The 17,645-nt window shown below is 28.2% G+C and overlaps 1 protein-coding gene across 2 annotated transcripts in view; it reads right to left on the reverse strand.

Annotated features, from left to right (window-relative positions):
* Positions 1-17,645, reverse strand: part of LOC119607140 — a 137,843-nt gene that overhangs the window by 29,656 nt on the left and 90,542 nt on the right. For both annotated transcript variants that reach the window (XM_037960933.1, XM_037960932.1), the window contains 2 exons: positions 17,277-17,402; positions 17,028-17,174 (listed from right to left, as the gene is read on the reverse strand). In XM_037960933.1, coding sequence (XP_037816861.1) covers positions 17,028-17,174; positions 17,277-17,402 — 273 coding nt within the window. The remainder of the gene's footprint in view (positions 1-17,027; positions 17,175-17,276; positions 17,403-17,645) is intronic.

Here is a 17,645-nt window from a genome sequence, read left to right on the forward strand (position 1 = left end):
ACTGGTGTTGTTGGTTATGTTAATAACCATGTTGTTTGTATCATTCTGTTGCTACATATTTAATATGTAAGCATATTTTTAATTAATGCACATGACTGACCAATAGATATTTAAACAAAAATTTGTTTCTTTTTTTGAGAAACGAGGACGGTTTTAAAAATTGTTTATGGTGTGCGGCAAATAAATATTAAAAATTTTTAAAAAATAAGCTTTGAATGTTTTGAAAATAAGTAAAACTCTAACAAATTTTTAAACTTTTTTTAAAGAAAATGCATTAAATCAATAAAATAAAATAATTTTCTAATATCTTAGTTTCCGCTTACATTAATAACTATATTCTTAAGCAGCCTTAAAGCATGCTAATTTTATTTACATAATATATTTATTCAACGAAATAAATTCTTGGAATATTCTCGAAATAAATTCAACTTTTAAAATTTCACTTTCTTAAATAAAAATGTAAAGATTTAAAAATATACTGAAAATATAATAAACTAAGTTAATTTAAGTAAAACTATTTCTTTAATTTTCCCAACATTATAAAATTCTTAAATGCTTTTATTTTTTCAATTTAATTGTCAGCAAATCAATTTATTTTTTTTTTCTTGTTTTTTCATTATACTAAAACACATTCAATTTAATTGAGTGCAATTCAATTAAATTTTCTGCAATTTTATTATAATTTATCTTTAATACCAATAGTCAACACAAAGTAATATCTTTCAAATCATCATTATTTTCTACTACATTGACCGGACGGACTCAAAGTGGAAAAAAAGTAGAAAAACAAAAATGATTGTTGAAAACTAAATTATAAAACGTTTGCCTAAAAACAAATTGCTAACAACAAAAAAATGTTAATAGTCAAAAAATTCCATCTCTATATAAAAGGACTTGAAAAAGTTTGTTGCTGCTTTTTGCAGAATATGTTAAGCAAACTTTGATTGTTTCACTAACACACACACACACTCAATAAAAACCTATACTTTATAATGGAACAAAAATAAGCAAATTGTAAAATGCAAATTACAAAAAAAAACTAATTTAATTAAGTATAGAAATTGAAAACGGAAACATTTTTACAATAAAAAAAAATTACAACAACTCCATTTATTTTAACTACATCAATACATAAGCACTTGGACACATACATAGGAACAATCAGTACCCGACAGATCTACAAGGAGAGCAATCTAGAATGTTTAAGCATCGCCAAGTAGGTGGACTCGAATTAGTACACTATTGTTTTCCAAATAAACCTTTTGTAATGCAAAAACGAGTCGGTTATCATGAGACATTTTAAATCTTTTTTACCTTAGAAAGTGGTTACTTAAGCCACCACAAGTAATCTATTGCGTAGACAATTCTTCATTTAAAATCGAATTGCCTAAATTTTGTGCAAACTTGAGTAATCCAAAGAGATTAGTCAATCTAAAGACAGTTACACGAACTGCAGGTCCCTTAATGCAAACATTTATACGTTTACAATCAAACATACAACTGTATCTTCCATCCATCTCCTATCAGTCTCTCCTTTTGTTGTTGGTTTTATTTCTCTCCCTTTTTATACCCACCATCAAAAAAGATGGGGGGTATACTGATTTTGTCATTCCGTTTGTAACACATCGAAATATTGATCATAGACCCACAAAAGTATATATATTCTGGGTCCTCATTAAATTCTAAGACGATCTAGCCATGTCTGTCCGTCTGTCCGTCCGTCTGTCTGTCTGTTGAAAGCACGATAGAGTCCGAATGGAACTCTATCGTGCTTTCAACCCCCCCATATAAGGTCCCCTTCAGAAAATGACTTTAACGTTCAATACTGACTTAAAAATACTAGTATATAGATGAAATTCGATATAAGTAAGTTTCATACGAGTCAAAAATCTATCTAAAAAATTTTATAAGGATCGGTCCATGATTGACCCTACCCCCCATATAAGGTCCCCTTCAGAAAATGACTGCAACGCTCATTAATGACTTAAAAATATGAGTGTAGCGATAAAATTCGACACAAATAAATTTGATACGAACCAAATTCTATCTACAAAATTTTATGAGGATCGACCCTACTCTCCTATTTAAGGTCCCCTTCAGAAAATTACTTTAACGCTTATAACTGGCCTAAAAAGTATATAGATGAAATTAGATATAAGTAAGTTTCATTCGAGTCAAACGAGGCTTGATGGTGGGTATATAAGATTCGGCATAGCCGAATATAACACTCTTACTTGTTTTTATTATTTTTTGCTCTAGAAGCAAATGCCTATAGGGCCCATGTATACATTTTAGTAGCCAGAGTACAAAATAAATATGGCCCAGTATAAAAATAGCAACAAGAACAACAAGTAATTCTAAAGTACTCATGTACTTTTGTCATTATACAATTTTCCATTACAAAATTTCTCTGTTACACATACATACTTACATATGTATATATGAATTCTGGTTTTCTTTTATTCAAAATACTGTAAAGCTTTATGACCATAAAAATGAAAATCACATACAACTACATACATACATCTTTACGCAAGCAAACAAACAAACAGATGGATTGAAAAAATGATGTTGTAACGAGGACTCTTCCTCTTCAAAAAAACATAAAATTGAAAAAGTTGTCACAATCAATGTTTTGTATTTTTGCAATAATACCGACCCTTAAGCGCCTTCAATTGAACTTAATGCCATGAACGTAATTGACACTTTTCGACTTTATCCACAGCTGGACAGACAGACAGATAGCTACTTTGCATTAGGCTGCACCCTAGGCAGAATTGTTTAGTTTTACATCCAGAAATCAGGCTCCGTTACCTTAAATAATACATTACAGCTCAATTATCAATTACAAGTTATGCAGTACGATTTTATACAATACTTTTACTAGGCATTACTTATAATTTTAATAATGTACAAGAAATTGTTTTTTAATAATAATCAATCTTTTCAATCTTAGGCAATGAAAAATGTCTACGAAAATGAAAAATGTCTACTGTTATATTCATAATTTCTATGGAAAATACTTTTATAATAAAATTTGAAAATGAATGTTATACCACCCTAATATTTATTTCGTTACATACTCTCTAATGGCATTAACCCACTAAAACTGAACAAAACTTTACAACACAACATACTCGTATTTCGCACTCACACACACACACTTATTACTAACATGTATTGCTACTGTTCCTTTTTTTCTCTATTTTTCATTGTCCTTTTATTTTTAACACTATTTTCGGATTATTTATAACCAAAGAGAGTTTCATATAAAAACTAGTAATTTTTTTTTTTTTTTTTTGCAAAACACACTCCAGCACAATGTAATTCAAAAGAAGAAAACAAAAACGGATCTTCTCATTAAGGCTACGCTTAGGGGCTTGTGTATGTGAGTGTGGTTACAATGTAAGTGTATATGTCATTGTGGGAATTCCAACTCATAATTGTATTAAGGCTCTAAAGCCAAATGGTCATAAAGTTGTTGCGAAACTGGGAGTTGTTCGTGCCATTAGAAGGAAACAAAACAAAAAAAAAACTAAGGGAATGAATAAAATTAAGAAAGCTTATAAAAAGATGAGAAAAAAAATTAACATGAAATAGATGAACAAGCTGGCTGGTTGCTATAAGTCAAATTGTTGTAATTATAAAAAACCAAACGAACGAAAGAAACAATAAAAAAGTTCAAATTCATTGCAAATAAATTATATTGAAATTTTATTTAACACCAAATGGCCCCTCAATTAGTGGTAATGAGAATTAGTCATTGGTTTTTTTAAATATTTTATGCTGATTTTTTTTTTTTTTTTTTTTTTTTTTTTTTTTTTGTTAAAAAAAATTAAATGTGTTTAAAAAGTTAGTTTGAAGGATAAATCCTTTAGATTTTTTAACCATAATTAGTTTGAATAATAAAAATTTTAATTGCATATTGTTAAACAAGCATAGGAATAGCAGTTATGGAAATTCTGATATACAAACTGCCTTAAAGTATAACTCAATTTTATATCTAGTTTCTGATTAAATACAAATTCTTGGAGTATTCTCGAAAAAATTTAAATCTTATTTTTTAACCGAATTTTTTCACACCATGTATAGAGTCTCATCCATAAACATCAATAAATTTCAGTCTATAAACACGAAAAAAGTCTTGAGTATAATCTAAAAATTAGTTTATAAACCTGACTATAGTTTAATCTTTAAACTTGTTTAAAATCTAGTCTATAGCCTATACACAGCTATAGTCTCATCCACAAATCCGACTTAAGGCTCGTCTATAAACTCGACTTAAGCTTAGTCTGTAAAACCAAATATTATATCGTCTCAAAGCTTGACTATAAAATCGCTTAAAATCTGGTGTACCAGTACGATTATAGTCTCGACTATATGTTCACTTTAGTGTTATCGTCTATAAACTCGACTATAGTCTCTTCTAAAAACTCGACTATAGCCTCGTCTATAAACTAGAATATTGTCTCATCTATAAACTCGAATATAGTCTCGTCTATAAACTCGACTATAGTCTCATATATAAACTCAAACATAGCCTCGTCTATAAACTCAACTATAGTCTCTTCTAAAAACTCGACTATAGCCTCATCTATAAACTAGAATATAGTCTCATCTATAAACTCGATTATAGTCTCATCTAAATACTCGATTATAGTCTCATCTAAAAACTCGACTATAGCCTAGTCAATATACTCGTCTTTAGTTTCGTCCATAAACTCGACTATAGTCGCATATATAAACTCGACATAGCCTCGTCTATAAACTCGACTATAGTCTCGTCTATAAACTCGACTATAGACTCGTCTATAAATTCAAATATAGTCTCATCTCTAAACTCGACTATAGTCTCATCTATAAACTCGTCTATAATCTCATTTGTAAACTCGACTATAGGTTCGTCTATAAAACCATCTATGGCTTCGTATATAAAACCGACTATAGGTTCGTCTACTCGTCTATACACTCAACTATAGACTCGTCTATAAGCTCGGTTACAGTCTCGTCAATAAATTCGACTATAATCTCGTTTCCTTACTCTACAGATATAAAAAGACAAATTTTCATAATAACACATTACGGACTGTTTTTGCCCTTAAACGTAAATAATATAATAGATTTTTTTTCATTCTTCTTAAATGTTCAGAATGCACAAAAACTTATAAAATTTTGCTGCCAAAAAGATTAATTTTTGATTCATTTTTGGATTAGTTATAAAATCATTGAAATATGTAGGACACATTTTAAATAATAAGTAGTAAAACATACAGATTTTATAAAAATGTATACAATTTTATACAAAAATCAATAAATTCTCGCAGTAGCTGGAATGAAAAGTATAGACTTACTAATAGTATATAAAATATTTTAATATTAATAATAAAAGATTTATATTGATTTTTGTAAAATTTTTCTTAAATATGTTAAATATTATTATAATAAAATTAGCAAAATTATGCATTTATTTATGTTGACACTAATAAAGAAAAAAAGTGCATCCCACTACAACCAATTTTTGAGTATATCTGCTATTTATTATAGATTTTAATTATTACTTTATTTATTTTTTATAATGTTAAAAAATAATCATTCTTGATTTAGTTGTTTATTATTTACAAGCGTCTACTTTAGATACTTTATAGTAGTAGTATTAAGTAGTTGAAATATAGTATTTATTTGGTGTTAATACTTAATTAGTGGTAAGTAGTAGTAGTAATGAAAATTGTTTTAAATGTTTTTGTTAAATAAACTAAAACTAAATTGTGTTTCTTGTTTTCTTTAAAAGCTAAAACTTTTTTTCAATCTCTCTAAAAAAATAAATATTAAACATGCACTAATTTCGATATTTTTTAATATTTCTGTCAAGACACTAGAAGTTAGAAGTATAAAAAGTTATCAACTAAATAATGTAGAGTATTTTTGTAATACTTTAAGAAAAGAAAAATCTATTATTTTTCTAAAGAAAATAAAGTTTTTTTCTATATAAAATATAAAACATGTTTAAACATGCCTGATTTTATGGCAAGTACTTGTTTATAAAACTCTCTAAGTTTCAATTTCAAAATCCTCTCTGTTAACTGGGTTGTTTTATCCCTCTTTCTCTGTCTCTCTCTTAAGCTTGTTGAGACTGTGTTTAGCTATTTCCTATTGGCTCTCAGTTGTTTAACTTGTTGTAAATTGTTATTTTGAGATGAGTGTGAAAAAATCATCAAAAATTGATTGCATTAGGAGTAGTGTGGTCGTGGAGTTATAGACGCAGCAATTAAGAGAACCAGAGTTTTGTTTATTGTTTTTTTTTTTTTTTTTTGTTTTAAAAATAGAAAAAAACAAACATGAAATGAAACGTGCATTAAAGACAAAACACATTAACAAAATGAGAAAAAAAGCGTTTATTAGTAAATTTGGATTTCATTTTTTTGTTTCGAAATGTTTAAATATTCACTGAGTTTAAATGACAGGAATTGAGTGTAAGTAGAACTGAGACATTTTCCAGAGTATTCACAACAAATTTGCTGCCTATAAATTCCACTACAGTCTCGTTTAAAAACTCGACTACACTCCTATGAATAAACTCGTCTAGTAACTCGACTATTATAGTCTATGAACTTGACTGAAGTCTTTTCTATGAACTCAAGTATAGTCTCTTCTATGAACTCGACTATAGTCTCTTCTATGAACTCGACTATAGTCTCGTATCTATGTCTATGAAGTTGTTACAGTCCCGACTATGAACTTGATTATAGTCATCTATGAACCCGATTATAGTCGTCTGTGAACTTAACTATAGTCTAGTCTATGAAGTCAGCTATAATCTAGTATATAAACTCAACTATATTCTCGTCCATAAACTAAACTAAAACTCGACTATAGTTTCGTCTATAAGCTCAACCTTAGTTTATACTATAGTGTAATATAGAAATCTGACTAATAGCTCATCCATAAAGTCGACTTTAGCTTAATCCATAAAATCGAATACAATATTATATCAAAAGTTGACTAAAGTCTCGTTTAAAAAACCCTCTAAAGTCTACAAACTTGATTATAGTCTTGTCTATAAACTTGCCTAAAGGTTCGCCTATAAACTCTACTTTAGTATTCTCTACAGCCTCGTCTATAAAGTCAGCTATAGTCTTGCATATAAACGCAACTATATCCTACAGACTATATAATCTACAAACTCGACTATTGTATCGTCTACAACCTCGTCTATAAACTCGACTATAGCCTTGTATATAAAATCGACCTTAGTCTCATCTATAAACTCGGCTATAGTCTCATTATAGATCCGTCTATTAAATCGACTATATATAAATATTACTATAGCCTCACATATGAACTCGACTATGACATAGTCTATGAAACCGAATATAGACACATTTATGAACTCATCTATGTCTATGAACCGGTCGAAAGTTTCGTCTATGAATTCGACTATAGGCTCGTATATGAACTAACTATTGCCTAGTCTACGAACTTGTTACGGTCTTGACTATTAACTTCATTATATTCTATATATCTATGAACCCCATTATAGTTTTCTATGAACTCGATTATAGTCCTCTGTGAACTTAACTATAGCCTAGTCTATGATGTCGACTATTGAGTCATATATGAACACACGTATAGTCTTGCCAATAAAGTAGACTATAGTGTAGTCTTGGCTATTGTCCCGCCTATGACCTTGACTATAGTCTCGATTAGAACAGTATGAATTCGACAATAGTCTTGTTTAAAAACTCAACTATGGCTTATAAAGTAGACTAACTACTAGTCTATGAATTCGACTATAATCTCTTCTATTAATTGGACTATAGTCACGTCTACGAACTCGACTATTGTCTCGTCTATAAACTGAAGTATGATCTAAACTAAAATTTCGTTTTCAAACTCGACTAAAGTATTGTCTTTAGGATCGACTAAAATTTGTCTTTTAAAGTCTCTTCTGTAGCCCGGTCTATAAACTACACTGTAGGACTTTAAAAATACTTTTATATATAAATTTTTTTCATTAATTGAAACTTAAACTTTTAACCAACATTGCTCTCAGTGTATATCTAAACATTTCATCAATTTTTCGAAATCATTCGAATAAATTTTCTTTTGAAAACATAAACAATAAAGTTTAATATAAAATAGAAATATTTATATTTTTGTTTTGTATAAAATTTAGCTTACTTTTGCCAGTGACTTTTTTGGTGGAACATAAGTGGTGGCAGTGGTGTCACGTGCTGTAGCAGTTGGTGTGCCGCGTTTATTCGAACGATTCTTTTTCAACACTATAACACGCATTTTCGTTTACGAATGAGTAATACAAATGCAAATTAAACACGGAGGAAAAAAATAACAATTTTTTTAAAATATATATTTTTTAACAAAACCGGTATTTTACGGTGATTTGAATTATTTTGTAGCAATGATTTTTTTTAATTGGTTAGAATTGAATTTTAACTGTTTTTTTTTAAGATTTCAATTTCAATTAAGTAGCACTACGTTTGTATTTTTGTAGTTGTTGGATAATTTTAGATGAATTTTTATAGAGATTTATGAGACATATGCATACTATATAGTATAAGTAGTATTGTAAATTTGTCTATATATTTTTGTATTTTATATAACTAAATATATGGATATTTTAGGTGTATATATATTTATTACGTATGTATGTACTTCTAGTTATGTATGTATAAAGAAGTTACTATATGTGTTGTATATAAAACATTTAAATTACATACTCAAGCATTTACAATGTGAGATGTGGTTGAGTTATTTAAATGGTGGCACAAGCAAAATTTATTCGTTACTTTTCTTTTCGTTTTTTTTTTCAGTTATTTTTGAAAAAAAAAAATATTTGTGTCTAGTTTTAGTTTTTTTTTATCTTTTTTGTAAATTTTGCCTTACTTGCTGGCAATATTTATTTTTAGTTTTAATTTACATAGAGTTTTAGTACAAATTCTATATATATAAATAAGTATGGAAGTAAGTAAGTATGTAAGTATATTTTAGTTTAGTTAGAGCGAGCAGTAGTAGTAGTTATAGTTGTAGTATGCAGTTTATTACAGATTTACGAGATTTTTATTTTATTTTTATATTTTTGTTCTTTTCTATTATTTAGGTTGTATTTACACAGGCTGTGAGTTATAAAAGAAATTATTTAAATTATTTTACAAAAGATTCAACAGAAATTAAGAAAAATTTAACAACTAAAATGAACTTATAAAATGAACTATAAATAATGTTTTATTTTAGCAAATATAGTTTATATAGTTTAGCCAGTTTTGTAGTTATATTTAAATAAAAAAGGTTTATTTTTTTTTTTTTTTGTTTTAAGTGTAAGAAAATTAAAAAAAAGCAGTGAAGTCTTATATATTATTTAAGATTAACACTCCAAAGAGACATCTTTCCAATCTAGACCCTTATTTAAACTTGTTTATGGCAACATTTCATGAGAATATAAAGAGATTGCATATGACAATTGGAAAGATGTCATTAACAGCTAAAAACTCGTCCAATAATTACGACTAGTGGAGTCTCGTGCATTAACTCGACTAAAGTATAAATCTGTCCACAGACTCATCCATAAAGGCGAATCTTGTTTAGTCTCTGTATTCGTCTTTAAACTTGGCTAAAGTTTAGTCCATACACTAAACTATTGTCTCATCTAAAAAATGACTAAAGGCACGTCTATAACTTCAACTTGTTTAGTCCATAAACTCGACAGTCTATAAAAATGATAAAAGCCTCGCCTTTAAAAAGCCTCATCTTTAAACTCGTCTACAGCTTCGTCCATATACTCGACTATTGATTATTCTTAAATCTAGTATCGCCTATAAACTTGACTAAAACCTCGTCTATAAAATCGACTACAGCCTCGACTCGACTCTCGTTTATAAATATAGCTTCATCTTAAATCTAGTATAGCATGCGAACTAGAATAAAGCCTCGTCTATAAACTTTACTAAATCCTCGTCTATAAAATAGACTACAGCTTCATCTATAAACAAGACTATAACCTCATCTATAAACTCGACCATAGTCTCGTCTATAGTTTAATCTTAGATCTTTTATCGTCTATAAACCTGACTAAAGCCTCGTCTATAAATTTGACAAAAGCCTCATCTACAAACTCGACTACAGCCTCGACTGTAGTCTCTTCTATAAACTCGACTATTAACTTGACTATAGTCTCATCTACAAATCGACTACACTCTAGTCTCGTCTACAAATTCAACTAGAGTCTAGTCCTTGACTAAAGTATAGTCTCTAAACTCGAATAAGATTGACTAGGCCGGCATACAAACTCGACTATGGTTTATTCTCTAAATTCAACTATAACCTCGACTACAAACTCGACTATAGTCTCCTTTGATATTAGAAATATAAAGACTTTTTGCCATATTTACTCTTTCATATAATTATCTGAAATCTTGTCCATAAACTCTACTAAAGTCTCGTTCAGAAACTCTCGAATATTGTTCAGTCTATAAACAGGAAAAGAGTTTAGTCTATAAAAAATTCACCTGGAAACTAGTCTATTAATTCGACTATAGACTCGGTTACAGACTCGGTTACAGACTACAGGTTTACTGTTTTGGGATATATTTTTGGGCTACAAAAATGCACCAATCGAAAGTCCATTATACAGTTATTTTGTTTCTGTGTAACTATCTAATATTTTTCAAGTGACACCAAAAATAAATTTACTTCACAGCCTAGAAGTATGCAGGTATTTTAAAGAACTCTTTGAATATTCTCGATAAATAACAATAAGAATTAATTGGTTTTCAAAACAATGCATTCTTGATGGTATGGACTGTAAGTGATGAGAACAAATAGTGGTGCATAATAACATTGAAAGATGTTAAAATAAAATATTGTAGAGTCCTTTGATATCTGGAAACTACTTTAAGGTGACCAAGAGGCGCCACTAAAAGTCAACTATTCAAGAATATCTACAATTTTAGTTTAAATTTAAACAGTTTTTATGTTTCTGTGTTATATCTAATGATAATCAAGTGCTCAAATAATTGTTTTTTTTTGCAGCCTAAAAGTATGCTTTTTTGTGGAAAGGACTCTTGGAATATTCTCGAAAAGATTACATTCTTCACATTCACTTTAAAGAACATTTATTATTTAAAAAAATGCTCATCAAAAAGTATAATTTTAACAGTTAATTAAGGATTTTAATTTAAAGCTTAAAGTTGGAATATTTCTTAAAAAATATTTGCTAAAATGAAACATAGCACAAATGAAAAAATATCTCGTTTTTTTTCTTAAGAAAGTAAACAGAAAACTATAAACATGAAAGAAATAAATTAAAATTATAATGAAAACTAAATTCTCATTAATTAAAGAACATTAAGTGGGAAAAACCAAAAATGTGTAAAAAGTTTTAGTTAAAGTAATAGAAGTAGAAGTTAGCAATAGCAAATTAAGCTACATGTTAAGTACATATTCATAGCCGTGTTTTATTTATTTATACTTTTTATAAATTACAGAAAGAAAATAAACTAAAGAAAAATGTAAATAAAAAAATTAGAACTATTACAAGAAGAAGGATTGATTTGTTAGTTTGAAATTGATGGAGTGCTTTATTTTGATTGTTAGTTACTTTTATTTGGATTTTGTTTTTTGATTTTTTGTAGTTTTGCTGGAAATTTACTTACGCCAAAACAGGAAATTGATTTATTATAAATGAAATCAATACACTCTCACAAACAATTTGATTTGATTGAATATTTACGGTTGGTAGTGTGGTTGGTAGTTGTGGTAGATAGAAGTTAAGTTTAACAAGGTAAATTGAGGTGAATATTAAAAAAAAATTATATATTTTGTTATTTATAAAGATTATTATAAGAGATTCCTAGTAGTTATTTATTTAGATGATATATTTAACAACAATTTATGATTATTTTTACGTTTATTTTAAGATTTATTTAATTAAATTTAATTTTATAACAAACGTTGTAATTGTAATTATTTCGGTAGTTAATGCTTGTTTACAAAAAAAGGCTGTTGGTGGAATTGTGCGTTTTGTTTAAGATATTTATTAAATTTTTTAACATAAATTTTAGTTTAATTTAATATCATATTCGTTTATTTATATTTATTTAATATTTAAAGAATTTTTTGCTTTATTATTTTATCTACTCGAGGCGTTAGAGTTTGAAATTATTTTATTTTTTTTTTTTTTGTCTTTAATTCCGTTTATTTAACAAGACCTAAGACAATTTCTTTTATATTTACGTTTTGTTTGAGTGTAGTCTAGCTTTCCGTTTCCTGTTGTGAATAAAAGCACACACTCGCACACAATGAACAACAAGAAATTCATTCATTCACAAATTTTCGCAATTCACGCACATTCAAACACACATATACACACACAGCAGCAGCAACCGAAACAACAATAACAGCAAATACGAATTGCTTTTGTTCGAGCAACAACAATTTGTATTATTGTATAGATAACATGTAGACACGGCAGTTTTTTTATTATTATTATTGTTGTTGTTGTGGGTTAGTGATTTTCTTGTTTTCTTTCTTTTTTCATTTAATTCTTTAATTTTCTGTTGAATATTGAGCGCGCGTTAAGTTGTTGTCGATGTAAAATCAGCACGTGACTGATTCGTTTCAATTCATTTAAACGACTTTTATTCACTGTTTGTTGAAACACACACATACATACACACTGGTATTTTTGTTTTCTTTTACACTCTCACACTTGCTAATTGAAAATTATAACACTTGCTCTCGCTCTCTTGCTTAGGCATTTACTGTTATTTTTACACCATTTGCTTTGTAATTATTGGAGAGGTGAGTTGTTTTTTTCCTGTGTAAGCAAGAGAGTGTGTTATTTTCGCTCTTTAGCTTTTGTCTAATGTAAATTAAACCCACCTTAAGGCAACTTGTAAGGATAACAATGATTTTTTTATTGTTTTTTTGGTAATTTTCTATAAACAGTAATTTTACAATATTTCTATTTTCTTTTTAACAACAAATTTAGATAAAAGTGTTATTTAATTAAATATTGTGCGTTTTAGTTGCTTTATTAAGGCTTATTTTCAGATAATAAACTTTCTGGCCAAAACTTAACAATTGTTTAACTAGAAAACATGGCAAGTTTTACTTAAACTTTCACTTCCACTTTACTAAAAGTCCTTGGACAGGAAAAATCTGTTTGTTATCAAAAAACTTTTGGAAATTTTCTTGCTTTACCTCTCTTTCATAAAAAAAAAGAAACAACTTTTTGTTAATAAAAATATATTCGTTATAAAAATCTAAACAATTTGTGGTATTTATAAGCAGCTTTCTTAGTTTCATTCACTAGTTTTAATAATAATTATCAACACTCTGGCTTAAATATGTTTTTATTACTATAATTTCTATGACCTTTCGTTTGCTCACTTGCCACTAAACTAAAAAAACTATATTCATTGTTCATTACAGACTCCCAAAATTTTTGTTTTTTTTCTTTTCTTTTGTGCAATAAAACAGTTTTTGACAGTTTTCTTTACATTTGTTCTGTTTTCTTCTTTTTTTTTTTTAGAAAAAAAGGGCACATGCTCTTTAGCAACTGTCACAGTGACAGCTGTTTAAGCTTTCTTTTTGGTTTTATTTTGTAATTTCTTTAGGTCAATAGGTATTTAGTTAAAACTTATACAATCAGCTGTGGGTTTGGCATTAAAAGTTGTTTTGTATGCTGTAACCTGTTGCTAACATGGTTAATAAATAATTTAGCACAAAAAGCTCAGTAGCAAAGTTTTGTTCTCTAGAACTTTTTTGTTATATGCTGCAAAAGTTTATAGGAAATATAACAGCCTAATAAGAGCTTTAAGTTTGTTGATAAAGTTAGCTTCTAGAAAACTTTTAGGAAATATAACAGTTTATTAAAAGCTTTTTTCAATGTTCATAACATAACATCACATAACATGTTAAGCTTTTTGAAAGTTATTAAGAAAGCTTAAATTGTTTTTGCTACAGAATTTGTGAACTTTTTAGGTATGCTTTATAAAATCTTATACATTAAAAGGGGTTCTAGTTTTAGCTAAGAAACTCTTATATATTAAAAACCCATTAGTAATTATGAACAAAGACATTGAATTCAAGAATGGCTAGTTGATTCGGCTTTATTTCTGTTGATTGCTTCAAAATGGTTTAATTTTTATTAGATATTTCTCCCACTTATAAAGTCCTGTGATTGCAATGGAAGTATGTACTTTATTTATTGTCATTTCAAGATCAAATTCTGTATGTTTCATGAAAATCTGTACTCTAAGCCGTATGTGAAATATTATGTCATTATTATTTATCACGTATACGCAACCATACCCTACTTTAGGTGAATCAAAAATGCCACAGGCCGACAAAATGTGAACAAATACGAAACCTAGCGAAAAAGTTAACTTTTTTAAAGAAAATTTTCTACAAAAAAAGAGCCGTATGTGAAATATTATGTCATTATTATTTATCACGTATACGCAACCATACCCTACTTTAGGTGAATCAAAAATGCCACAGGCAGACAAAATGTGAACAAATACGAAACCTAGCGAAAAAGTTAACTTTTTTAAAGAAAATTTTCTACAAAAAGAGACTTTCTATGGGAGCTACGATCAAATATGTTGGACGGATTTATGTTTATATAAATAAAATAGCAGAGTGCTTTGCTACCCTAAAAACAATATAAATGAAAACTCTTTTCATATGGAAGCTGCCAAACCAACAACAAGAAGTTCACCCATTTTTCACATACGTTAGTATAGACTTAAATGTTACCCATGCAAAATTTAAAGATTCTACTTCTAATAGTTTCACAGATATTTAATTCTTCTATTTAAGTTATATGGGATGTGCCACGCCCTCTATTGCAAGTTAACCAATGTTTTCCACACGTTCAATACATAGAGAATTTGAAAATTTTACCTCTAATAGTTTAACAGATATACGAATTTTTGTATATAATAGCTATGGGAGGTGCCTAGCTCCGCATTGGCAACCCGCCATCTTTTTCTTCAAGTGTTCATATGGATATCGAAGTATTAAGTACGAAATTGGAGAATTTTATCTGCAATAATTTCTCAGATATAAACATTTTTCTTTTTAATTAAAATGAGAGGTGCCAAGCCCTTTATTGCAAGTGCGCCTATTTTTTATTAAATAATTACATTGATACTAAAGAATTTCCAAAAAATGTAAGGAAGGTGCCACGCTCACGGTACCGCCCATTGTAAACTGTTAGACCAGAGGTCGTGGGTTCGATTCCCAGCAGAGACACTGCTAAACTGCTAACTAACTAACTAACTAACTAACTAACTAACTAACTAACTAACTAACTAACTAACTAACTAACTAACTAACTAACTAACTAACTAACTAACTAACTAACTAACTAACTAACTAACTAACTAACTAACTAACTACCTAACTAACCAACCAACTAACTAACTAACTACGTAACTGACTAACTAATAGCAAATCATTAATAACAATAAAATTATCATTAAATTATCCCAAAAAGTGCGATGGATAGACAGACATAAATCAAGCAACGCAGCAAGTGCCTATAAGTTGATTATTACACCCTAAAATAGGAGTAGGACTAGCACAAACACAAGTGTATGTAATTTTTGACTCAAAAAGGGAAAAAACAAAAACCTTTTTCTGGTATTTTTGTTTATCTTTCACATTCAATAAAACTTATTTAAAATAAATAACATCAAATGAAATCATTCATCAGAGTTTTTAAGTTTTTAAACAAAATAAGATTTAATTTCCTCTCAGACAAATTTTTCATTTATCTGTAAGACTTTACATAAACTCTTTATAAATTGTTTAAAAATATACGACATTTATATTATTATGCACTATTTAATTATCTTTTACTTCCTGCCATTTCTACCCCCATTAATATTACAATTATCATCTTTAGTTTCAATCTTTATAAATAATCCTACATAATATAAAATAAAACTAAAAAAGAAACTAAATATAGTTAAATCTATTGCAACTGTAGGCGACTTAAATAAAACTTAAACTAATTCCAACTCATTTCCATAGATTCTTGAAAAACTTTTATTTATTTTACATTTCTTGCTCGATAAAACTATACAACCCATACAACCATAAATTTATGTAAATAATTATAAAAAAAAACTATGTTGAGATAAAACCATTGAAAAACCTTTTGGGCATAAATGTGCAAGTAAAATTTACTTTATATGTATATATAACAACAACAACTGTGCTGACAACTGAATACAATATATACTTAGAAACTCATTGCAACAACAATAGTATAAAATGAAAGAAAAAAATTTGTTGCCAGTGTAGAAAAGAGAATTAAAAACTACATAAAAAACTTTACCAACTTTAACTGTTTATGAAGCACAATTTGTTTAACTTGCAACATGATTGCCGTGAGGAAGTTTAAAACAAAACAACACTTGAGCTATAGAGTTATTAATTTTTGACGCTTTTAAGAGAACTTTTTCTGGCTTGCCTGCACCTTAAGGTATGCTAAGGGAAAAAGTGTGTTAAACTTTTGTATATCAATTGAAAGGAAATGATGATGAGTAGTTAATATCTTGTAGTAAATGATGGAAAATAAGCTGAGTTTTATAAATCGGCTTATAGTGGAACATCATTAATGTAAGATAAATTTATTTTTAAATTAAGCTATTAACTAACACTGCTTTCCTAATAAAACTACTAAAACACTTAAGGAACTAAATATAGTGAAAAAGTGGAAAAAATAATCCAGCAAATAACTTCCCCCCATTATTATCTTTACTAAATAACCTACAAAAGACAATAAACTAAAGCATACTAAATGCTCCCGGTCATAATCTTTATAACACAAAAATAACAATAATACAAGAGAAATAAAATAAAGTAAACTACTTAGAAAAATGACAATAAAAAGGTAACTAAATAATATAAAAAAATAATAAAAAATAACTAAGGACACTACACTTAGTTATACTAACCGTGAAATATAACAAGTTTTCTTTTAAAACAATAACACTTACCTGTGCACGTATCGCTGCTAGATGTAGTTGTTTGGCGCGTAAATCAAATTTATTCATTAGAAGATCTTCTTGTGTTTCGTTGACTTTATTATACAGTTGTCCCTCAATGCCGCGTATTTGATTGCGATTTAAAACATCAATGGCATCCTGTAAAAAGGATTTAATGCAACATTAATTTACAACCACACAATGGAACATGATGATGATGATGATGATGGCAATAACCATTGTTCTTAGTTTAATAATTACCTGCAGCTGTCGTATTTGCATTTCCAAATCTAACGCTTCCCGTTTCAATGATTCCAATGCCAAACGTAATGATACGGATGAATGACGATCAAATACCAACTCATTGCGTAAAATTGGTGTTATTTCCTGTTTATATTTTTTTAAAGCGTAAGCGAAGAGAAGGAGAGAGTGAAAATATTATTAGAAAAACAATAATAACAAGAAAAATATATAAATTGAACAGACAGTAATAATTGTTACAGTGGTGTTTTAAAAAATAGCACAGAATTTTCTTAAATAAAAGAAAATTTAGTTCAATTTTCAAACGTCTTTCATACAAAAATGCATTTTTTACAAGAACAATTTTCACTTAAAAGTTCATTTTTCATA

This window comes from Lucilia sericata, unplaced genomic scaffold (genome assembly GCF_015586225.1).
Source record: "Lucilia sericata isolate MDLA Ls3-8-SP2 unplaced genomic scaffold, ASM1558622v1 Contig000660F_arrow, whole genome shotgun sequence".
Taxonomy (NCBI): Eukaryota; Metazoa; Arthropoda; class Insecta; order Diptera; family Calliphoridae; genus Lucilia; species Lucilia sericata.